Consider the following 25847-nt stretch of genomic DNA (forward strand, 5'->3'; position numbering starts at 1 on the left):
AGCTGAGTCCAGTGTCCTCCCAGTGTGCAGCCATCCTGTCAAACGAGCCACAGAAGGGACAGACTCTCGCCTCTTGGAGCGGCCCGCCTATTGGGTGCCTCCACCTTCTCCTCACCTGCTTGCTTTCTGCTGCTGTGCTGCACTTCGCCACCAGCTGCAGGCTGCTCACTTGGGCGACCTTCGGACTGGCTGTCCAGCAGTTTAGATGCTGCCCCCAGGTTTGCAGCTATGCCTGGTAGCGGCTGCCCTCGCTTCAAGAGTTGCTTCTGTTCCTGGTGCCGGAACCGTGGAGGTACTTCGCGAGGTGGGTAGCGAGGCAAGGGCTGCTGCTGCTGCTGATTGCTGACCAAAGCCCGTTTGGCATTATTATTGCCACCAACACCGCTGGTTGCTGTGGACGTGCCGGCAGTGGAGGCGACAGGTAGCAGCTGATTGACACCAGGCTTGGCCGGTTCCAGCACTGCATTTGCCAAAAGCAAGATTGGGGGGGGGGGAGGGGGAGCGTATGTTAGTTAATGGTGTAAGATACCATAAAAACAAGAGAGAAACATTTCTTCAAGAGACGAAAATAGATAATCCTGTTCTCATAAAACTTGCACAATGGGTCAGAAAAACCTCAACTACAGATATACATAACAGACAAACTGGCTGATGCTCTTGCCAGATAACCATCCTCTTCCCTGTCCAGTCCCCCAGTGGCAATGGAAATGCTGGGATGCAAGCGTTGAAGCATTCCAGCTGCCTAGAGGGAAAATGTCAGCAATAGCACACCGACAGACTTGAGCAGGTTTGGATATGAGAATTTGGCTACGACAAATCTCAGAGAAAAACAGGCCAGGCAGAATGACATGTTGGTAGCAAGAAAGCCCTCCCCCCCCCCACACACACACAAAAGAAGGTTGCAGGACAGACAGACTTTGGGTATGCAGGATCTCCTTTGTTCGTTACTAGAACCCCCAAGTTCCACCAAGTGCAGCCAGATGCAAGATGGTGGCTCAGGGAGGCTGGGGAAGCCACGCTGTGCCCTCCAGATGCTGTTGGATTCCAGCCCCCCACTGGCACAAGCTAGCATGGCCAATGGTCAGGGATGATGTGAGCTGTAGTCCAGCAGCACCTGGGAAGCACCACATTGACGCCACCTCTGAGCTACTGCCCCCCATGAACCAGACACTGGGATGACCTTCATATTCAGGGTTGTTGTGAGGATAAAATGAGGAGGGGGAGAACCCTACTTATACACCACCTTGAGCTCCTCGGAGGAAAGGTGGGATATACATGTAATAAATAAATAAAAGTTCTGTTACAAATCTATATCAGAGTTTCTACAGAGGAGCAATTTTAACTGCCTAATTTAGGGGGGAATGGAAACCCCCTTTTTGTTGTTGCTACCACTAAACAAACAGGAGTTGGGAGCGCTTGTCAGTCTGCTGCACATCCAGTGACAGCCCAATAGATCCCAATCCACCTTCTGCCTACTCCTGGCCTTGGAGACAAGGCAGCAGCAAAGCCAAAGGGGAGGCACAGGACACTCAGCCAAGCTCACAGCTGCAGCCTGGTTATGGTCAGGGCTGGAACTATTCTAGGACACTGGGAGGAGCACCACTCTTAGGAATGCAAAAACTCAACATCCAAAGATCCTTGGCCTCTTTTCTTGCCAAGAAGAAGAGGTTTCTAGTCCTTTTGGCTACAAAGATATGTGGTTTACCACAGCTGGATGTACAACTTATATCTATTTAAGCAGGTTAAACAAATTCACGGAGGAGGCGAGCTCTATCAACACCATAAGCTATTATCTCTAAATAGGACATTCCATGTGTGAAAATGAAGTGGTATGGCCAGCAATGGCATTTATTTATTATTTAAACAATTTATATACCACTTATATTTAAATGAAACTCTAAGTGATATACAACATAAGTTAAAACTTCTTAAACAGATACAAACAAGACTACACAATTTATAATAAATAACTGAACAGAGCATCCTCTTCAGTGTCAACATTTAGTATAAATATTGCACATAATAAGCCAGTTCCAACGGAATACCATAGATATCGCCTTAAGACGCACACCTGTGGATAACCAAGTTGCCACTAAGCTCCTTGCAGAATAAGGGAAAGGGCCATGAATGAATTGGACTGCCTTCAAGTCGATTCTGACTTGTGGCGACTCTATGAATAGGGTTTTCATGGTAAGCGGTATTCAGGGGGGGTTTCCCATTGCCTTCCTCTGAGGCTGAGAGGCAGTGACTGGCCCAAGGTCGCCCAGTGAGCTTCATGGCTGTGTGGGGATTCGAACCCTGGTCTCCCAGGTCGTAGTCCAACAGTCTAACCACTATGCCACACTGGAAGGGCCATAGCTGAGCGTCAAGAGCATCTGCTTTGCATGAAGAGGGCCCCAATTTCAGACCCTGACAGCATTTCCAGGCAGGAATGGGCATGTCTGCTGCCTGAAACCCTGAGGAACTGCTGCTAGTCAAGGTAGGCAATCCTGAGCTAGGACTATTGGCCTGATTTGATGTCAGACAGCTTCCTAAGTTCCTAAGTATTGGCTGCTATTCCAGAGACAACAGCAAGCTTGAAACACATCAGATGTTTAACCAATTACTCTCCGTCCCCTGGGAAGAGGGGTTCAGCTTTTACACACCCGGAACATTTGACATCTGCCCTTATTATTTATCCAGCATGGCAGCAAGAGGGTGAGGTGGTGCAGGGGAAGATGCAGTCTGGCATGAGTTTCAACTCAATGGGGGCAAGGAGGCTTTATTGGATTTCAGCTACTCTGCCACAGGAGCGCACAAAGACTACTCCATTTCACAGTTGAATGGAAAGGAACTGAACCCGGCATCCTATTCATCCTGATGCCACATCTCCTACGCCTGCCTGCTCTTCCCAGCAGAGCACACAGCCCATCCTGGCCCTGCACCACACGTGAGGTTTTCCTCCCGGCCAAACAGACCCTCCACTGCCCCCACAAAAAGGTGCACTAATGGACAGTTAACATGGGGCATTAACCTTGAGCATGATGGAAGTCTGTGGATGTCCATGACGTCACAGCAACTCAGCAAGTGGGCTGGCAGCAGAGGCAATAGGCGGTTTTCAGAGTAATAAAAGGTTGTTTAAATATTAACTTCACAGGCTGCTTAGCTTCCTGTTCCCCTCAACACCACCACAACCTAGACTCACACATTTGTGTGCTCCAATACGGCTTCAGTAAGTTTTCATGAGACACACTCTTCAATTCCTGGTGCAGTTTTGTCTTCTTCTGCCTGCTTGCACACTGAACAGGGCCTGAGATCTTCCTCAGGACTAAATGCATACCTTAAAAGCAGATTTGAAGCCCTCGACTTGCCTCACAACTTAATAGCAAGGAAGAAGAGCAAAGAGCAAATCTGTATAAAGTACAAGCTTGCTTTTGTTTATATTTTAATTTTAAAAACTGTATGGTAGAGGTAGGGATATTAGCAGCAGCACATGCAACATGCTGCAGATCTCGTAAACATTGCTTAGCTGCTACAAAGGCACAGGGTTACTGGGCTAGCAAGCAGCATTTTCCTCTCCACTTCAGGCACAAAAATAAAACGACAGTCGTCTGATCATCTTCAATGCAGACAGGAAACAGTTTAGTTTCAGTCCTTTCTACTGCACAAAGCCTGTTGCCTTTGAACATTTCCCTTTTTACTCTCACTTGCGAACATGCTAATGCTCTTTTCTCAGGAGTGCCTCAACGGCATCTCTGCCTAGGGATGCTGAAGGACGTATGTGGGTTTCATACCAAGATGAGACATGCAAAATTCAAAAATGCAAACGCATGCACAGGGGGAGGATGAAATGGCTGCATCGGCAAAGTCCCCTCAACTACTGGACAACTGGTGAATTAATAACTCCCACAGAGCCCTAAGAAGGAACAGGAAATGAGGCTAGGTGGGGACTTTTGACAGGAAATACCTGCTCTTTCACAGATAAACAGCAATTGCTCTCCAAAGCAGAGTTATGAGTGTGTGAAAGATTTTCTGGGAGTTGACACAAAAGGAAACTGACTTAAGTTTCAGTAAGAATTATTTTCTAACCAGAGAAGGGACTTGGTAGGAAAGTGTGATTCTGCAAAGAAAGTTTTAATGTTTGCCCTGAAAACTTAGATTGCCAATTATTATTTCTGAATTAGGTTCAAGACACTTTTCCCAACTCCGTGCACCAGCCCAAAACAGACAGCTGAATTATTTTCACTAGTATACCCCACAGGGAGTGGCTCAGGGGTTATGTGCCCTGCCACCTGCGCTGTCGTGGAGAAGCTGCATCGTCCCAAGGAGCCCAGTTGCCCCCCAGCTGGCAGTTGCGGACAAGGAAGGGGCTGGCTTGTGCAGCTGTGGCAACCTGAGCAGGCCCTAGCCAGCTGGGGAGGACTAGCCTCAGAGGGAGGCAATGGTAAACCCCCTCTGAAGACCACTTACCATGAAATCCCTATTCATAGGGTCGCCATAAGTCAGGATCGACTTGAAGGCAGTCCATTTCCATTTTGTGAAATGCACAAGTGAAAGAAGACTGCTTTGACATATTATAGAGCTGCTGAATATTTCTGAGTTCCTACAATCCTCTGTTTGCCAAAGGGCTTGAAAGCATAAGCATCTCCATGGTTCAAATGAGAAGCAACTGATAACTGCCAGAACCCACTGTGCCATCATCACATCATTTACTCGGCCATGTACAAGAGTATTTTGGAGGAGCACATACAATGGCTATACATGGCCCCAGCACACAGGAAAAGAAGTTTGGCTACTCAGGAAAAAGCGTTTAACGTTCCCAGATGCCAACAGATCTGTTCAACCTTCTCTGTAAAACTCTCGTGATCTTTTATTCAAACTGGAGGACTACTCAAGTCTCTGTGGCACAAAAATGAAACAAAGATCCACGCAAGCTGTTCCACACTGCCCACGTGCACTTTTTTGTGGTTATTTGTCACAGGCAGGGCTCAGAGTGCACAAAGGAAGAAAGCAACCTCTTGCAAAACACTTGGACATAATCCTGCTTCCCTTCCAACTATCTTGCCCCACCCTTGCAAAGAGAGGCAGGTAGGCAGGTGGGCAGGTGCCAAGCTCTCTGGCCCCTCCTAATGGGCCTATACACCTTCCTGCTTCAGCACCTTCTGCACTTGGGGTGGGGAACCCTTTGCAGCAAGAGTGACACATTCCCCTCTCTATCCTCCAGGCAAGAATCATTACCGAGAGTTCAAGACACATTCCAGGCAGGCAAAAACACTCAAGGAGAGCATGAAGCAGGGCTCATGAGGGGTGTGGCCTGGGGAGAGTTTCTGAGGGCCAGGCAGAGAGGCCTGGAGGGCCACATATGGCCCCTGGGCCCAAGGTCCATTCCCCAGTTCTATACCCAGTAGGATCAAGACTCCCCCTGAGGTGAAGCCCAAAAACATATGAAGGCAACCAACACCCCTGAAGAACTGAAGAATCATTTCATTGCTCCAGGCACCTGAGACACATATCAAGAGGTGAATCTAGCCGAGTGGAATACAAGCTATGCTTCGTAGACAGCCAGCATTTTTATCTGAACAACAGCCGGTACTTTCTTCTATTTCTGAGGAAATAGCTCAAGAGCTATTTTTCATCCAAGCCTGTTGACAAAACAAGCACCCTTAGTAATATTATGATTATTAATGTGTTGCTCTAAAGATGCAACTGATTATGTCTGGGCTGCTGCCCTGGAAGGGAAGAGAATGCACACAGCGTATCCCTGTTCTGTCTTCAGCATTGTAAAGTGGCCTTCCCCAGTCGACATCAGGGTGCTTTCAACAGGCTTTGCCAAAGTTCATCTCTGAATATTGCCATTTCCCCCTCATTCTCACACTCAAAAGAAGCCATTCACTCCATTATCTTATTGCTTTTGTGCTATGCTATCCATCCATCACAGCTAGAAGAAAAACAAAACAAAACATGCCTCCAGCAGGGTAGACTTATTCAAGCCTTAAGGCCAACCTCAGTGACTGATTGGCAGAGCAATCCTACAGCTGCCCAAGTTTCCCCCATTGTAGGTGTGTATGCATGTGTTTATTTATTTATTTGATTTGTATCCCGCCCTGTAATCCTGCCTCCCAGCAGGAGCACAGGGCAGCAAACAAAAGACATTAAAACAAAAACATCTTTAAAATCGTTTCTTAAAAAAGCTTTCAAAACATCTTCTAAGATTAAAAACATTTTTAAACAGAAGGTTTAAAAACATATTAAAAAGCAATTCCAACAGAGACACAGAGACATACGTCTCAACTTAAAAGGCTTGTTGGAAGAGGAAGGTCTTCAATAGGCGCTGAAAAGATAACAGAGATGGCGCCTCTCTAATATTTAAGGGGAGGGAATTCCAAAGTGTTGGTGCCACCACACTAAAGGTTTGTTTCCTATGTTGTGCAGAATGGACCTCCTGATAAGATGGTATCTGCAGGAGGACCTCACCTGCAGAGCACAGTGATCGGCTGGGCATATAAGGGGTAAGACGGTCTTTCAGGTATCCTGGTCCCAAGCAGTACTGTATAGGGCTTTGTACACCAAAACTAGAGCCTTGAACTTGGCCTGGTAGCAAATGGGCAGCCAGTGCAGTTCTTTCAGCAGAGTGACATGTTGACGATACCCTGCCCCAGTGAACAGTCTCGCCGCCGCATTTTGCACCAGCTGCAACTTCTGGACCAACCTTAAGGGCAGCCCCACGTAGACTGCATTACAGTAATCCAGCCTGGAGGTTACCAGTGCATGGATAACAGTGGTCAGGCTATCCCGGTCCAGAAAGGGCTGCAGCTGTCTTACTAGCCGAAGCTAGTAAAAGGCACTCCTAGCCACTGAGGTCACCTGGACCTCTGGAAACAAAGATGGATCCAGGAGCACCCCCAGACTACACACTTGCTCTTTAAGAGGGAGTACGACCCCATCCCAAGCAGGTAACTGACCAATTATCCAAACTCGGGAACCACCAACCCACAGCGCCTCCGTCTTGCTAGGATTCAGACTCAGTTTATTGGCCTTCATCCAGCCCACCATCGAGTCCAGGCAGCGGTCCAGGGCTTGCACGGCCTCTCCCCATTCAGATGTTACAGAGAAATAGAGCTGGGTGTCATCAGCATACTGCTGACATCTCACCCCAAATCTCCCGATGACTGCTCCCAAGGGCTTCATATAGATGTTAAACAGCATGGGGGACAAGAAGATACCCTGCGGCACCCCATAGCACAACTGCCAAGGGACTGAAAGACAGTCATCTAATGCTATTCTCTGAGAACAACCTTGGAGATAGGATCAGAAGCACTTTAAAACAGTGCCTCCAATAACCATCTCACCAAGTTGGCCCAGAAGGATACCATGGTCAATGATATCAAAAACTGCTGAGAGATCAAGTAAGTATAACAGGGTTGACCTCCCTCTGTCTTTCTCCCAATAAAGGTCATCCATCAGGGCGACCAAGGCCAATTCAGTCCCATAACCAGGCCTGAACCAGACTGGGATGGGTCAAGATAATCTGTTTCATGCAAGAGTACTTGCAATTGTTGCGCCACAACCCTCTCAATCACCTTCCCTAAGAAGGGGGTATTTGCAACCGGTCAGTAGTTGTCACAAAACAGGATGGGCTTTTTCAGGAGCGTTCGGATCACTGCCTCTTTCAAGGCAGCTGGAACCACTCCCTCCCACAATGATGCATTGACCACACCCCGGATCCACCTGGTCAACCCCCCTTGGCAAGCTTTAATAAGCCAAGAAGGGCAAAGGTCGAAACAACATGTTGCTGGCCGCATCAATGCAAGCACCTTGTCTACGTCATCAGGCCGCATCAACTGAAACTGTTCCCAAGAAGTTGCAGCAGATGTTGCACTGGACACCTCATTGGGGACTACAGCAGATGTGGATGGGGCATCAAGACTGCTACGGAGGCGAGCAACTTTACCCTCAAAGTCCCTTGCAAACAATTCACAGTGGGCCTCCGATGGGTCTAAAACTCAATTTCCTGGAGTTGATGTCAACAGACCCCTGACAATACGGAAAAGCTCCACTGGACAGCTACTTGAGGATGTAATGAAGGCAAAGAAGTGGGCCTTTTTCGCCGCCCTCACCACCACGCAGTAGGCACGGTTATGATGTTTTACTCGTGCCCGATCAGCCTCACATCATGTCTTTCACCACTTGCTCTCTAGCCATCGTCCAGCCTGTTTCATTGCCCTTAGCTCACTGGTGTACAGAGGTGTAAACTGGACTCCACAATGCCGGAGAGGGTGCTCGGGGGCAACCGTGTCAAGAGCCCAACGCACCTAGCTGTCCCACAGCGTGACAAGGGCTTCAACAGGGTCACCTGCTCTATCTACTAGGAACTCCCCCAGGGCATTCAGGAATCCTGGGATTCTATTGAATACACATGACATTAGTTTACCAATCCCCTAAGTTCTTTGTAACAGTTCTTCCCTCTTGAAATATTTCCAACAAACCAGATAGCTTTATTTTAATGAATTCATGTATATTCATAGTTTTATAGATACCTCCCATCTCATTGTCTTATTAGATTAATGTCAATCTGTCCCCTTGACTGATATTACCAATATTCTACTGTCATGTTACTGATAAGTTTGTACCATTTTGAAACCAATATGTACCCTACATTCCATTCTGTCATGGCTCCTGATCAGTCAATCAGGAACATCTCTAGGACGTTACAACATGTTCTTTTGAGTGATACCATGAGGCAAGGCCAAGTTTTGATTCTCCTTAGAGTGACTGGAAGTTCTATATGAAATTCCACTTATAATTACATTGCTATAGAGAAAGATTAATTTTAAATCACCATATTATAGCTGAAAGCCACACAATATAAAGAATGATTAGGGAACACAGTAAAGGAAAGGGGGTAACTCTGAGACAGTCACTTTCCATCAAACACGGAGGGATGAAGGAGGTAGCCCACCTCAGAATACCTCTCACCTCAAGAACACACTTATATTTATGAAATAAAGATTATACACATCATGCTATTATAAAATCAGTATCAAGCTAAATTTTTATCTCATTTCCACCTTGATTCTGTTATAAAGACTTCCTTTAGCTGAGGCCTTTGCTCTGTAGTATACCAGATCAGAAACCTCGTTTTCAAGATCAGACAGTAACCAATATATTAATCAAGAGATTGTACGCATTTGCTTAAAACAACAACAAATAAATGATCTGCGGTCATGCTTTAGCCATTCTTGGCAGAGAAAGATGCTCAGGAATTTGCAGCAAGGTGAGCTTGACCTTTTTCCTCTTTCCCTACACACAGGCCTGCTTTAATGCCTGTTGTGTGTGAATGAGGGAAAGAAACCCATTTTTCCTTTATCATTTTTCAAGGGCCCAAATTGCTTGCGGCCAGGATGCTTGGGGGATCCTCCATCAGACACACCTATGTGAAGCAGACTGGCCTATTATTCACAATGCATAGTTCTTAGGTTTACCAAGTTTAGAGCATACAGTATTGAACATTGTTTCCTAATGAATTTGAGTAGTGTAATCTTTCCAAAGACACTACTCAAGAGTTTACCTGTGATGCCCACAGGATTTGCAGCCCATTTCAACCATGAGAAAAATAAAATGCAGTCAAAAGAAAGCAAGACTTCTTTTTAAGTCTCAGAACTGACCTCTTTTCCTCTGCTTTGCACCTAATGTGATCTGAAAGAAAACATCCTTTGACCCCAGACCTCATGGGAGTCCGCAAAATATTAATTTGCTAAACAAGAGATTCTCCATCTGCAGAGGAGTTGTGTTTGTGCAATTTATAGATATTTCCAGAAAAGTACTGCAATCAAATGAAATGCAAGTACTGAGTGCAGAATTCCATGGTTTTTTAGGAAGAAAAGGTGAGATCCAACATAGTGCAAGCAGGTGTCCGTTTGGGCAATGGGACTTCTCCTTCCATTCCTCCCCCTGAAGCTCCCCACATGCCCCAAAACTCTGCTCTAGAGTGCTGGGGGACCCTCTGGAGCAGATTTTAGGGGTGCAAGAGAGGCTGGAAGGGGAGGCTGGCAGCCTGAGAAGCAGATTTCTGTTACACAAGCAGGCAGACAACTTTAGATGTTGTTCTAAGTTTCTAGCTTTAAGACAGTGAATACAGGATTTTAAAAGGTGCAGCAATATTTGGAATCTAAGAACCAGGGTGTGGAGGAGGAAAGATGGGGAGTATTTCTAACACAAATTTGAATTACAAGAGATAAGACACACAGCCACAAAAAGGAAAGCATCTCTCTCCAATGCACTGCCTGCCTGCCTGCCCTTCTAAGCTTTTTGCTTATCACTTCCTGCCTGCCTTTCTCAGTGGGGCAGTGCACAGCATGACAACGGCTGGGAGAGGCACACAAGGATGAGAACTCTTTTATGTGTTCCTGTCTAAGACCGGAAAGAAAAAGGTGGCGTCTCAAATGCAAAGTGCCTCATCACTGAGAAACCAGCTCTCTTAGGGAACCTCCAGCCCACCAATGGCATGCTCAAAGCCCTTCACCACACAAAAAAGATTCATACTGAAATTATCTCCTGTCAACAGCTATAAAAAAAACTTACCTTTGTTTTTTTGTTCAGTGGCCTGGAACAAAAAAAAAGAAAACCAAATTAATGATTTCCAGAGACTTTCTTGCCCAATGTTGAACAGAAATTGAAGCACGAATATATGCTTTATCAGCATATATCTCATTTCTAAAGTTGAAGCAAAGTTACGTACTCTCCTTCCTCTAAAACCACAGCCAGCTCCCTTTAAAGTTTAAGGATCCCACCTCCTGCCCTTTCTGCAAAGACCTTCCAACATTAAAGGCCAAACGTATCTGATAAACATGTCATGCACGGTGCACAAACATATGCATTACAGGCCTGTACGAAGAATGCTGCTGGGTCCGAGCAACGGCCTCTCCAGCCCCTTATCCTCTTCTTCACAAGTGGTCAGCCAGATGCTCCTGCTGCTCCACTGTGACTGGGAACTACTGGAAGCTGTTATCCTCCAAGCATTTGCCTAAGCCCTTTTTAAAGGCATCGAAGGTGGTAGCCATCACAATACTGTGTGGCAGTGAACTCCACTGTATTGTTGCCCACTGGGCAAAATCCTTCCATCTGTTTTAGCAACATCTCTTGGGAAAAAAATAAGTTAGAACATTCTGTAAAGAATGCTCAAGCATCCCCAAGTCTCGCAGCAGCAAAACTGGGAACTGCACAGCGTCAGGAGCACAACTTATTTCCTGTAAAGGTTAAACGGATGGACTTGCCTGCCTGAGAGGTCATGTGTGACACATGAGAAGACAGATGTGCAAATTTCAAAGATATAGACCTCTGGGATAGTAAGTATACAGTAATTGGCAGTGTTGATCAAGGGTGTATTGTTCATTAGACTATGTTCTTGGTATGCCTGGTATATTCTGGAATTCTATGAATGATCAAACTGGTGTCCATAACACACTCTCATTAGTAATTATTGTTTTTTATATTACAAACAGGAAGTGTGCCTTGAAACATTTGTATTTAATTTTACCCCCTTTCCAAGGTGGATTACATAATCAAAAAATCAAAACAGAATGTAAAAATATAGAAGAAAATCAATTATTTACAAACCAAATGAACTTTAGATATACATCACACACAACCCTACATAAGGTCAGGAAGCAGCTAGTTTAACCAAAGGCAGGCCTGGGTGAACAGACTTATTTCTAACTGGTGCTGGAAACCAATTAAGGTCCCTGCCAGCTGGGTGTCTCAAGGGAAGGACAATCCACAATTGGGATGCTGTTGCTTTGATTTTGTCATCTACAGTTCCTTAATGAAACACCAATGAAAACTAGGGGAACACACACAGAAAACCAAAAAAGTGAAGGGAATAATTATTTTTAACAGTCTTGCTTGTTGTAACAGATCAAAGAATATATTCCAAAAGCAGCAAGACTTCTTAATTACCAGGTACATAATTTTCTTTTTTAAGCAAAAAATGATGACACTGTAGTAGCATCACCATAAGGGCTCTCCTTCGCTGCTGAGTTCTTGGACATCAACGCAGGGAATTGGCAAAGTGTGCAGAGCGCAATCAATAGTGTCCTAGCTGCCAGCTGATTTGCTTTATTATTTATTTATTTAGAATATTTCTATTCCACCCTTCTACCTGAAAATAGGGCACTCAGGGTGGCTCACAATAAAATAACACACAATAAAAACACAAAAAAACATTACAATACATTAAAAATACAGGTAAGAAATCTAGGGGAGTGATATTAAAAGGGGACTAAAAAGGTAAATACATAATAGTAATAAAACTAACAAGGGGGGAAATAAAGTCAGTTTAAGGCTTTCACTGGTAGTCCAAGCTTCAAGCACTCCTTCGTGCTAAAGAGCATCTAGGACAGGTGTGGCTCACCTGTGGCCTGACAGATGTCGTTGGACTCTCACTTACATCAGCCCCAGCCAGCATGGCCAATAGTTGGGGATGATGGGAGTTGTAGTCCAGCCATTGTGGCTAGTGGCCATTAGTAGCCTTATCCTACATGTGTTTGTCTAATCCTCTTTTAAAGACATCCAAGTTCATGGCCATCATTATCTTGTGGTAGCAGGTTCCACTGGTTAACTATGTGCCTTTTACTGGAAAAGTGATGAATGTCAAAGAATTCTGCATCCTAAGAAATCTTTGCTTCTTAATGATTTCCAACTTTTAAGAGTTGGGGATATATACACTTGAAAGCATGAGCAGCCAAATGGGGAACTGTGCAGGACTGCCATCACTCAGAATTCCATGTCCCTTTCCTATGGCTATCTAATAATGATGATGATGGTGGTGGTGGTGCAAACTCCATACGATCAAGAGACATTAGCACTGTGTTCAGTTTGCAATGGAAAGCTGCCCAGACCACGTGCTGTAAACTGTCCCCGAACTGGAAGCGACCAGAACTCAAAAGAAAACATATTCAGCAAGTGAGAGTTAAATAATGTGTTTACCCTAACGGTATTGCTATAGGTAGTTTATGCAGCACCTTCATTTTCAAAGTGTTTCTATCATTTACCATTTTTATAACATGAGTTCTCAAAGTCTAAAAAATCACCCTGTGAGGCAGGTCACTATTATTTCCCTCCTCCCAGACTGAGGCAGAAGCGGAAAGACCCGAGACTTGCACAAAAGCCACCCAATGAATCGAAGGCAGCAACACAGTGCCTGCCTGCCTGCCTGCCTCTCTTTCCCCAAAGCAAAAAGGTTTGGAACATACGCCTGCTTCTGGCAGCTCTAATCTAGGCAGCCCAAGGGGAGCCACACCCTTCCAGACTCACCTTCTTCTGAGCACCTTCTCTCTTTTTCTTGTCGTCTTTCCTCTTTTTCTTTTCTTCCATCAACTGTTCTTCCTCCTCTTGCACCAATTCCCTGAGAAAGACAGGCAGGCTGTTAGACCTTGTAAGTAAGAAGGCACAGTCATCATCTTTTCCATTTGACATGGACCTTACCTTTTGGCAGCAAACCTCTGAAGTGCAAGTTTTATCCTGTTTTATTCACTGGATTAAGATTAAAATATGGTCTTTTGCATAAAAGTTTAGTGCTTAATGTTTTTCAACACAATAAGATGGGAGAGGGCCTGTTTCTATGACAGGATTTAAAAAAATCATACTAGCTGTATCTTTTAAAAATTAAGGAGTGCACTTTTTTTTAGTTTAGCTTGAATTCAGACTAGAAAAGCTTTCAACAAGGTTTAAGTCAGACAGTACACTCTGTACCTAGTGACTTAAAGAGCGTAAGAAGAGCCTGCTGGAGCAGGCCAGAGGCTCATTTAGCCCAGCACCCTGTTCTCACAATGGTCAAACAGATGCCTGTACCGGAGTGCAACAGCCCTCTCTCCTCTTGTGGTTCCCAGCAACCGGCATGCAGAGGCCTCCAACTATGGAAGGAGAAGATGGCCATCATGGTTAGTAGTCCCTGATAGCCTTTTCCTCCTCCATGAATTTGTCTAATCATCTTTTAAAGCCATCTGAGTTGGTGTCCATCACTGCCTTTTAATTACATAGCTTAACTACGAGCTGTGTGAAGATTAAGTACTTTCTTCTGTCTGTCCTGAACCTTCCAACATTCAGCTTCGTTGGATGTCCACGAGTCCTACGGTTATGAGAGAGGGAGAAAAACTTTTCTCTGTCCACTTTCTCCATGCCACGTGTAACTTCATACACCTCTATCATCTCACCTCTTACACACTTTTTCTCAAAACTAGGAAGCCCCAAATGCTGTAGCCTTTCCTCATAGGGTAGTTGCTCCACCCCACTGACCGTTCTAGTTGCCCTTTTCTGAACCTTTCCCAACTGTACAATACCCTTTTTGAGGCGAGGTGATCAGAACTGTACACAGTACTCCCAAGTGTAGTCACACCACAGGTTTGTATAATGGCATTAGTTCAAATTTCAAATTTTATTTAATTACACTCATAGACCCATTCAACTAAAAAAAAAACAGAGATTTGTGTACATACTGAAAATAATGGCATTAGTACCAATGGCATTAGTTTTGTTTTCATTTCCTTTTCTAATGGCCCCTGGCATGGAATCCACCTACTCCCAAGGTTAGTGATATGCTCTAATTCAGAAAATATAAAGCTTGCTACTCCTAGCCAAGGCAATTTGTAATATTATTACATTTAAACACCATGGCAAACCTCTCACACCTGAAAATGTCAGCCTAATACCCCTCACCCTTGCAAAAGAGGCAGAAAAAACTATTATTATTATTACGGCTGAGGAGGGAGAAGAGTTTCTCAAAAATGGTGAGTGGAATTCAACAAAGCTTTAGAATACATGAACTTGAAGGGAAGGAGCCTTCCCGATCAAGAGGTTGTTAAGTAGCTTAATAGTACAATGGCGCCTATGCCATACAACTACGGGAGCCAACACAGGTTGATACATTGATGAAACTAAAAAAAATAAGAGCCTTAATAGCAAAGGGGAGATGTGAGGTCGAAACCTTCCAAACCAAACAACAGCCTGCAAGCCTAGGAAATCACTTTCTGCATTCCTGTGGGAGGTGGATTTTTCTCCCAAAACAATTTCTTTCATATGGGACAGCCCAGGAGAAGGCAATTGTGAAACACTGAAGAGAAAACAACCCCAACCCCAAGACACTCCACAGTGCCTGGATTCATTAACAAAAGGCAGCTGCTAGGCCTGCTTTTCTTCCTCTAGAGAACCAAGGCCCCTATTTTTCCCCCTCCATAGATGAGAAAGCAGCGGGGGGTGGGGAAGTTTCAACAGAGAGCAGCAAGAAGGGTTAAACATCCTCCCTGCCCCATCTCGTGCTCCGCTCAAGACTGCAGACTCCCAAGGCTGATTTTAATTTATTAGTGTGAGTTGGGCAAAGTGGCGCATAACTGTATGCAAGGTACAGTTTGGTCCTTGCAGGGCAAGCAGGCACCACAACAGGGTTCAGTTGCTTGGTGTGCGTTTAAAGCCAGAGCTGCCAGGTCAATGTGCTCCTTGCATTGAGAGACAGATCAGACCAGATCCCACAGGATGGCGCTAGCCCGACACAAAGGTTCTTTAGGAACAGCTTGACAATTGTTGCTTTATGAAACCCTTCCAGCTGTAATGGAATCCCGCTCTGAATTTTATTAGCCTCACTTTGACCCACTTAAGTGCTGCATGTCCTCAATTATCGCATCTTGTTGCAACCAACCAACCCAAAAGTCTGAATTTAGGGCAATCACAGGGACAGTAAATTAGACCGAAAGCACTCATGTTTCCCCCCTTACGATACGCTCCACTGAAAACCTTTTACAGATATGTAGCATTTACCAGAGTAGTCAACAACAGATGCAAGGCGATCACAATGGGGCCTTTAAAAAAAGTCTTTTTACCTATGCAAGCCACGCTTGTAACACAATTCATGTACTTTAAGATTTGATAGTCCAAACTGTGATGGCCTAGTCCTGTTATAAAGCAGAGTGCCATGAGCTGCCTGACAGGGAGGAGATTTAATCCACAGATAATGTGGTTGCCAGCACAAGACCACACCCTGGGCTCAGCTCACACCCAGAGTTCAAAGAAGCCCAGACAACTGAATGCACCCACGTGACCCACACCTTTTTTGCTGCAGCCCAATAAATCATCTGACAAACTTGGCTTCATAGGGAAGTAATTAGGCGCTGAAGGCTGGCGCAGTCTTGCACAGTAAGCTATGCACAACAAACTAGGCTTGCATAGAGATCACTTAGTAGACCAACTTAGGTTAGGCTAGGAACATACACACATTCAAGATCAACTTGAAGAGTTCTATAAATCTTGAAAGCTGCCCAGTATGTTACCAACTGCCACTGGTCCAACAGATTCAAGACTTTCTGGTTTTATTCCACACAGTGCATTGAGAGTATAAGACCAAGCACTGGCCAGCAACCCTGGAACCACAATTCCTGGACCCTGGGGGCATAACACATGCAGGCACCTATCCTTTTATTTAAAGCATTTTTAACCGGCTCTGCTTTTTAGCCAAAAAGCTTCCAAAGCCCCTGCCCACAGGCTTACAACAATCTGAAAGACAAAAGGAAAAAGGGATGAGGAAGGAGGAGGTGGAGGAACCAAACTAAGACACCAGTTCTTAAAATCAGAGTTTTTAGAATGAGCAGTTGGGATGGAAACAGTTGGGGGTGGAAATAGGAGGCTCCAAAAGCAGCTGGCCTCTCAGCAGAGCCAGTGGAGCGGCCCTGCTTGCCTTCTCTCTCTGTGCTTTGCAGCGTAATAGAACATGCAAAGAGTCCCCTCGCCTCAGTTGTTCACGCTCTGGTAACTTCTAGGTTGGACTACTGCAATGCGCTCTACGTTGGGCTGCCCTTGAAGATAGTTCGGAAACTACAGCTAGTCCAGAATGCAGCGGCCAGACTACTGACACGGACCAGAAGGTCCACTCATATAACACCCGTTCTGGCCCATCTGCACTGGCTTCCTATTTGTTTCCAGGCTAAATTCAAAGTGCTGGTTTTGACCTATAAAGCCCTACATGGCATGGGACCGCAATACCTGGTGGAACGCCTCTCCCAATACGAACCTACCCGTACACTGCGCTCGACATCTAAGGCCCTCCTCTGAGTGCCATCCCATCGAGAAGTTCGGAAGGTGGTGACCAGAACTAGGGCCTTCTCGGTGGTGGCCCCCGAATTGTGGAATAGTCTCCCCGATGAAGTACGCCTGGCGCCGACGCTGCTATCTTTTCGGCGCCAGGTGAAAACCTTTTTATACTCCCAGGCATTTTAAAATGTATCTTAATAATTGTTTTTATCGTGTATTTTAAACAGTATCTTATTATTGTTATATTTTGATGTTGCTTGGTTGTTGTTGTTTGTTGTTTTGACTTTTGATTCTGTTATATTTACTGTATTTATATATTTTGCTTGTTTTATCTTTACACCGCCCAGAGAGCCTTTTTGGCTTAGGGCGGTATATAAATTAAATAAAATAAATAAATAAAATAAATAAAAATAAACAACAGGTGATACTCAAGCAGTATCACTACTCAGGTAACACATGACATCAGGCAGGTGCCTTCACTGTACTCTTTTCGGTACATGCTAAAAACACTTTTGTTCAGGCAAGCCTGTCCAGACATACAAACTTGATGTATTTTAATCTGTTTTTAGCTTAACTGCTTTTTTATTATATTTTGATTTTTTTAAAAGATGCCCTTTTAAAACTTTGTCTGTTGACAATGTTAAGGTTGGTTTTATTTTCTGTAAACCATTTAGAAGTTCTACTTACAATCAAGTGCTATATAAACTTTGTTAAATAAAAATAAAACTCATAAATTACGATGTATTTTATACCTCCAGAGAATGGATCACGGAAGGCAACCAAAGACTAGAGGTGGCCTTTGGTAGATAACAAACATTTGCACTGGAAGGGCCCTTGGCTGGATTTCATTAAAAACAACAATCCACTATAGAATAAAAAACATTAAAAAATACAATAAAGACAAAGGTCAGCTGTTGCAAAAAATGCATCTTCATCAGGGCTGATCTTGCAAATCTTATAACTTTGAATATTGGGTCTTATTCTACAGCATTAGCTATCTCTGCCACCTCCATGTCATCTGCGATCTGATGAGCACCCCTTCATGCCCTCGTCGGAGCCGTTCATGAGAGCTGACCTCGTGGCACGCTACTCACCAAGGCCTCCCCTCCAGGGAGGACTTGCTGGGTTCAACCAGCTGTGGCTCCTCCTAACCCCAGCTCATGTTTTAATCAACTTATCAACAAGGATAGTGTGGGAGTAGCTGCCAAATGTTTCACTGAAATTAAGATATACTATCTCTGCAGCATTTCTATGATTTCCCAAATTTCAACTCTTGTCAAAATAGCAGATAATGTTCATCTGGCACGATTTATCAGTGACAGACGCACCCTGTTTGGTTTTCCTTCTGACTGCTCCCCTTCCATACTATACAAGCTTCTCCCCTGGTCACTTACGAGCTCTTCATACTTTTATCTTCAGAGATATGTTAGCCGTATTTACTTTGTTGGTGTAAGCACTTGGGATGAGTATTTGGACAATCTACATACAAAGGTTCGAGGGGCAGTTTCATTCACTACAGAGTGCCAGAAGCCAACACTCCCAAGAAGCATTAAAACAAACCTAAGGACAAACCAAGGATCTAAAGCAGAATCAGAGTTTCCTGGACTTCAGGCCTTAAGGCAGCTGTTGCTATGCAAAATATGTGCATTTTGCTTGGTTCATTTATGAAATACCCATCTTAAAAATACAACTAATGATTAGTTCAAAGCTCTGAGGTCAAGACTACCAAAATCTTTAAGCAAACATTAGCCATCTTTGGCCCAAGGATTCCCACAGATCAACAATGGAGCTGAGCATAAAACAGGCAGCTCATTTGCACAGCTAGCTCTTACTTGTGGAACACATGAAACAAAAGGAAGGGGAAATTTGGTCCATGTGGCAACATGAGCACTTAAGGCACACAAAAGAATGTAAACAAAGCCTTTGCAAGAGTTTAGGGCTGCCCTTATGGGCAAACAGCAGTGGCAGTCAACGGGGGGGGGGGGACAATCCCCTGAACGTCACTAGCTGAGCAGAGATGGGTTACTAATGCTACCCTTGACCCAAGTGCCACACAAGCATTAGAAAGGCTCAGGCACTAGCTTGCGTGCCTGCATCTAACTCTACAACTTCCTATGGTAGACCTCCAGATAACGCTTTGAAGTCACTGATGGCATCCACTTAGGCCAGCTTCTTTCATCAGAGGGAGAACACACAAACCATTTTGGTAGCAGCACTATAAGCAGACTAGGACCTCAGAGACAAGGGTTCAAATCCCCACTTAGCCATGAAGCCCAGCAGGTGATCTTGGGCCAGCCAGTATCCCTCAGCGTAAAGCTCTGATGTTAGGATAAAATGAGGAGCGAGAGAATGATGTGCCCTACCTTGAGCTCCCTGGAGGAAAAGTGGAATATAAACGTAACAATAAAAGAAACAATCCTAGCCGATCTCTGCACTAATTGCTACAGGCCAAGTCTCTGCAGACTGTCCCTTAAACCTAGCCCACAGAGTCATCAGAAAAGACCTCATTCCATGCCCTGCCAACTTGTGAATTGCAGAAGACCAAGACGCTAGATCAGGCCTTCTTGGTAGCAGCTCCTAGTCAGCCAGGTCATGTGGGGCAGTGAGCTCCACAATCTGCTTCACTTTGCATATTTAGGCCAAGGTCAAAACAGCTTCTCTGGATTTTTTTATGCTTTGCAGCCATTTGGCGTTTGCACACGTGTACATCCCTGCTGTTCACATTGATGGGATTTATTGCTTCTATCGTTTGTTTGTTTATAACATTCTTTCATGCTTGAATATGTGATCTATAAGTCTCTCTGAGGGCCTTATTTAGAGTCAAGAAGTGGGGAGCATATGGGAGCATATGTTACCCTATAAATAAAGTAGTATGGAGGGTGTACATAATAGGAGCCAGGCAGGTAAATCCAATGAGGTTCTGTGCCAAGTCATATGGCACACGGAAGTCTATTAAATTAGACACTGGGGGAGGGGAGGGGCAATTTCATGGAGATTTAACAAACAAAACAAAAGTGGTTTTGTCAAAAAGTTATATAGGATATACAAACACATTTGCATTAGAGCACTATTTGTCAAAGGAGCTTGTTCAGACCCTTAAAGATCAGTGCTCTCCTTAGCCAAAGTGCCTGCAAAGTGCCTTACAAACGGCAAGATCCACCACCTGGTTTGAACCTCTGCTAAATGCTTATTTGCCTCAACATTATCGGCTGTCTATGACAAACCACTCCAGTGCATGACCAGTGTGGTAGGCAGCAGCCATTTGGCAAGAAATGAGCTTCAGACCATTATTAGACACACACACACTTTGAAAATTCATTACAGAGCCACCTCCTTGTGTGGGTTTCTAAACTTCAGCCAGCTGGCTTAGGTCACATACATCTCTCTAAGACATCGTCCACACAAATGTTACCTTTACTCTATTATTTGTATTCATGCAGCACCACCAATAAAGGTTGTTGTTTTAAGGAAAGTCTCTGTCATTTCCACGTCTAAACCCCAGGGATGGGAGTGCCAGTGCCCAAGGGCAGCCAGTTATGCTGTGATGGCATTAATCTTTAATTAATCTGTATTTCTGCCTTTGCAATTATTAATGCAGCAGCAGAGAGTTCAGGCTGGGTGACTGCAGTATTACAATCATTTCGAATTTACTCTCGTATATGCACACGAACTGAAGAGGTGAAAATGCTATTGCACTGAAGCAACTCTCTCTTCTAGTGACTGGTGAGACACCTGACAAATAGCTGGATAGGACTATCATGCCACCATATAAAAATCTTCCTAGAATGAAACATGCTGCACCTCCACTGCTAGTTTTGCTTTAAACACACCTGCAGCAACAACATTTACCAAGAAAACTGAGGCTATGTTCACATTAACAAAGGCCATACTGGGTACTTCAGTGGAGTGTTTGCACTTGCAAAGTCCTTCATGTAAATCAGAAACTGTTTTCTTTTCCAGGAAAGAAGTGGCAGTTCTTCCTTCTGAGAGGAACAGACGCAGTGAGAAGGAATAGGGGCCAGGGAAGGACATGGCACTTTCTGGGAAGGTTGCAGGTGAATGTTCCCAGACTGGGAGTGTATGCTTCCCCCTTCTGCTTCTTACAAATTTCTCCCTTGAAGGGAAGTACATATATTCCTTCTTATTTACTCCTCACCTGGGAGACAGCACAAGGCATCTGGCTGGATGCTCTTGTTAGTTTTTATGCTGATGTTATTGAATCTAGATTTTACTGTCAAACTGTTGCTTTTATTTTGTGTCCGTTTTCTTGAGCCTGGGAAAGGCAGATTAACAGAGTTGGCTTCATGCACTGTTAACACGCTCCAAGTAGCCATTCAGCAGCAGCTCAGGCCTGGGATTACAAAATGTTGCAAGGAGCAGAAGCTCTTCACCTCCTGGCATTACTAGAAAGAGCAGCCAAACCTGAAATCTGAACAGCAACTACCAGCAGTAAGAGTGGAGGGGCCATAGCTCAGGGGTGGCACACATACTGTGCACACAATACGCTGCAGGTGCAATCCCTGGCAGCATCTCCAAATAGAGCCTGGGAAAACTCCTGGAGAGCCACTGCCAGTCAGAGTAGTGATACTGAGCTGGAGGGGCTCAATGGTCTGACTTGATACAAGAGAGTTTTCTCTATTCCTAAGAATTAAACTTCAGCATCCAAAAGATGAACAATAAACTACTCTTCTTGACCTTTTAGTGAAGTGTAGAACTGTTACAATACTTTTTTTAAAAAAACACTGGATCAAGGCATGATGTTGTAGGCCTGATTTCAAGACAGTAACAGTAGTTACCTGCTTTGTAAATGCTGATTAGGAATGGTCAATCCTGGCCATCCATTCATCATTCAGCCAATAACTCTGATGATGCCTTGTCTCAGCAACTCTTAGCTTAGAGAAGTTAGGTGCTAAAAGGCAGCTTTTTAATTCATCCAGACTTTTCAGGATGTATAGCTTTTACAGTATAAATCTTTCTTCATGTTGTTGTAATTTTTCAACATTTGGTAGAACACTTTGGAAGGTTGTGATAACTGAAAGGAGATATACAGATGTTTAAAATAAATGATTTCCTAACTATTGGCTGAGGCCAAAGTTGTGACTAGCTGAGCTTGGGGGACACAAAGACAAAAAGCAATGAGTTATCAAACACAAAGCACAGCAAGGAGAGGGGTGGTGGAGGAGGAGGAAACAGACTATTTATTTATTTGACCGCTTAACTGTAAATAAAACCTCTAAGCAGTTTACACAAACAGGAAATACACATTAAAATAATCAATAAACGTCAAAGTTAAAAACATTTTTTAAAATTTCAGAATATAATTAAAATCAGCAATTATGCTAAATTACAAATTAAAACATAGGCCAACTTCTGCATGTCTATATAGGCTTTCCTAAACAAAAATGTTTTTAGCAGGTGCCGAAAGGAGTACAAGAAAGCGCCTGCCTGATGTCAACAGTTCCAGAGCATGGGTTTGCCATACTAAAAGATCTATTCCTTACCAATATGGAATGAATATTATGCAGCATAAGTGGAACAGAAGAAAACAGGCAACACTGGAATGCTCCAACAGATACTTCATAGGTCTCTGATCTGAGTGACCAAGTTCACAGTGCATCTCTCTCTTTCTCTCTCTCTCTCACTCTCTCTCAGTTGCCTAGTTGCAAAATAGGAATAGTGGTCTACCTCACATGTTTTCTGCAAGGAAGAATATCTACATGTCAAAACTAATGTTAATTTTTTTCAACAAGAGCACAGATGCGTTGAAAAATAATTTGGAGAGATTTTTAACATCTCTTAACTCTTAACCAAACACTGCAGTTTCTATTACTTGTGTAGTAATGTGAAGTTTCTAAATACCCTGGCTATTTGTAAGCAATTGCTTCTCACACTCCTTAATACAAAACATACAAAGGAACAAATGTTTATTTCACAAGATGCGGTTTGTGTTGAGTTCAAGGCTGGCAATGATTCCCAGCCAATAAAAATCCATTTGGCTGGGCAAGGATGAAAAAACACCCCACCCCAAACAAACCCGGCATTCATTTTTGCTCTTGTTTGCTACTGGCAACAGTTTAAATGTAACCAAACATATTTTCATTCGCAAGATATTTAAAGGAGTGAAAGACACTGCTTCATAGAGGACCTCTCTGCTCAATTACATTTTGTAATGAAGCTTGTATATATTTCACCACATTTCTTTAAAAAAAAAACCATTAAGGCGATCATGCAAAGTGTCAACTGTCTAAGCTTCCAATTTCTACATGCCCTTCAGGCCTTTCTTTGCCCTTTAATTTCCAACATACCTGGTTAGTTTTCTTTCAACTTCTTTGGTAGCTTTAGCTTCCAACACTCTGAAAAACAAGAACACAAATATTCACATCAAGAAAGAAACAAGTTAACATACTAACACAAACACAGCCGTACTGTATACCGACAATTTAAAAGACTGTGTTACTGAGTGCCTTTAAATAAGGAATGAATAATACACAGACCTCATGAGTGTATGCACTATCTGACTGAAAAATGCTTGTTGCAGAACAGTGCACACCCACAAGCATGTGCTTTGGTGCCAGGGATGCAGCAGCAACGTTCATGAGTCCCGTTCTGAGCATAGCACCTACTTCTGGCACTCACATGAGGGTAGCCACACCAGTCTCTTGCAACAGAACACAAGAAAGGAGTTCTATAGCACCTTCAAGCACTTTTGAAACTGTGGCAGAAGAGCTCACTTCTGCCAGATGCATGAATGTGAAGATGACAGACAAGGTGCAGGTGGCAGATGTGAGGTCTGTGAAGGTGGCTTAACGTGATAAAACTCAAGACAGTAGCGGAGACAGAGCTGGAGCATATATTCTGAAGCCCTACCCTCAAGACGTTGGGCCCAGACAGCTCAGCACCAATTTGCAAGCCGAACACACAAAAAGTGTATTATTAATACAATTTTTGAACAAGAATTGCTACTGCTTGATGTGGCTCTCCCAGAACAATGTTGCATGCGGGGTACACCATATTTGAAACACTCTGTCGTAGGTGGGGGTAAGCCACATCTAACAGAGCCCTAGATACCAAACACAAAGCCACAACAAGACACAAGCACTGTGAATAATATGGTCCAGGGGAAGCCTAAAAGGGATTCGCACCTACGGCTGAGTGGCAAACATGGTCAACTGGGCCACGCTGCTGTAGCTTCCCACCTCCTGGCTTGCAGCAAAGGAATTCCAGGAGGCAGATTAGCAGTTCAGCCAACTCTGCCTGCAACGGAACATGGCGATGGACATATTTGCTTGTATCAGCTGTTTGGCTAAAGATGCAGCTACCATGGTACACAGATGTGGCCAACAAACAGATGAGGGGGCATTTTCATACCTCACCAACACTGGTTTGATTATAAACAGGTACTGCAGAACATAAATAGTGAGTGGGGCTGGCACTGAAAGGGCTCAGCGTCGGCCAGACCCGTCAGTGCCACTCACTCTGCAGAGCGCATCCTTAGGGGGCCAGAGTCACTCTTGCGCCAGTCGGCTACCACAAACCTTTACACCTGTACAACAGGGCACCCCTCTTCTCTCACAGCTCCCTAAAGGGCAGCACCCTGGGGGCCTTGACTGTACGCACCTCCCTTGCCCACTCACCTCCTTGGTACACCCAGTCCTCCTAACATGCAGTGCGGTGGGGTAAGAGAGGGAAACAGCATCCTTTCTCCATCCTGCAGATACGTAGCTGGGGGCTGCATGCCAACTTACTCCAGGAGAGGTCCCCCGCTCCCTCCCTTGCAAGCAGTCCTCATTTTTCAGAAGGCACCCACAGCCTCCGGCGGGCAACGAATACAGGCTGGAAGACTGCTAGCCAGCCATCCTCTCTCACACACGCCATGCTCTTCCTCCGCATTTGCAGCTGAAGTAAACCCCGGAGAAATCCGCTCGCTCGCTCTCCCATCCAGCGCCCCCCCTCGCTGCCATGCATCGCTTGGCAAGCCCCCCCTCCCCGGGGCAAACCCGCGCACGTAGGGCTGGCAGAGGGCTGGGGCCTATCTCCCCGCGCACTCCTGCAAGGGGGCCCCGCTTGGGCCTTCGGGCAGCCCCGAAGAGGCGCTGGGGCTCCTGCCTGCAGGGGCGAAGCGCGGCCCAGCTCGGCCCTCGCGCCATGTTTGTTTTTCGGGGGGGGTCGAGAAAAGCTTCCCCGGCGCCCCTTCCCCGCAGAGGCCCAGCGGCCGACCCCGGCGCCCCCTCCTCCTCCTCCTCCTCCTCACCGCATGTGCTTTGTGGGGGGTGGGCGAGTGGGGGGGTCTCGCCTGCGCCGCTCCTTCCCTCCTCTCAGTCTCGGCGTCCCGGCCTCGGCGCCGCAGAGCAGGGGGGCCCCGGCAGGGTCGTCTCGGTGGCCGTCGCCGCCGGCCTCCTCCTCCTCCGCCGCCTCCTCTTCTTCTCCCCCCGCCCAGCCGCCATTTCCAGCCTCCCTCACGGAGGAGACTCCCCAGCAGCCCAGCCGCGGCCCCGCCCCGGAAAGAAACCCCCCCGTCGCCGCCGCTACCTGGCAAGCACTTCCGGGGCGCCCGCTCGCCGCCAAGATGGCGCCCTAGCAACGGAGAGCGCGGGGGGGGGAGTGAGGCGCTGAGGCTCACTGGGGGGGGCATCCTACCACTTCCCCTCCTCCTGCCATTCATGGATAACGACAACAATAATAAAAATATTATTTTTAGTAGTAGTAGTATTACTATTTATTTATTTATTTATTTATTTATTTCCATTTCTATACCGCCCCTAGCCTATGGCTCTCTGGGCGGTTCACAGCAAGGA

The 25847-nt window shown here is 45.2% G+C and overlaps 1 protein-coding gene across 6 annotated transcripts in view; it reads right to left on the reverse strand.

Annotated features, from left to right (window-relative positions):
• The window catches only part of TNRC6A (trinucleotide repeat containing adaptor 6A), a 53297-nt gene extending 27757 nt beyond the window's left edge, over window positions 1-25540 (reverse strand). For 4 of the 6 annotated variants that reach the window (XM_061600089.1, XM_061600093.1, XM_061600092.1 and 1 more), the window contains exons 1-5: window positions 23358-23405; window positions 22554-22749; window positions 13291-13381; window positions 10561-10582; window positions 116-460 (exon numbers count right to left, since the gene is read on the reverse strand). In XM_061600089.1, coding sequence (XP_061456073.1) covers window positions 116-460; window positions 10561-10582; window positions 13291-13381; window positions 22554-22669 — 574 coding nt within the window. In that variant the 5' untranslated portion in view covers window positions 22670-22749; window positions 23358-23405. Of the gene's footprint in view, window positions 1-115; window positions 461-10560; window positions 10583-13290; window positions 13382-22553; window positions 22750-23357; window positions 23406-25303 lie in introns of those variants that run through there. The other 2 variants (XM_061600091.1, XM_061600094.1) reach the window with 2 other exon arrangements.
• Between the last annotated feature and the right edge of the window lie 307 nt (window positions 25541-25847).

The sequence above is a fragment of the Rhineura floridana genome, chromosome 17, assembly GCF_030035675.1.
Source record: "Rhineura floridana isolate rRhiFlo1 chromosome 17, rRhiFlo1.hap2, whole genome shotgun sequence".
NCBI classification, from domain to species: Eukaryota; Metazoa; Chordata; class Lepidosauria; order Squamata; family Rhineuridae; genus Rhineura; species Rhineura floridana.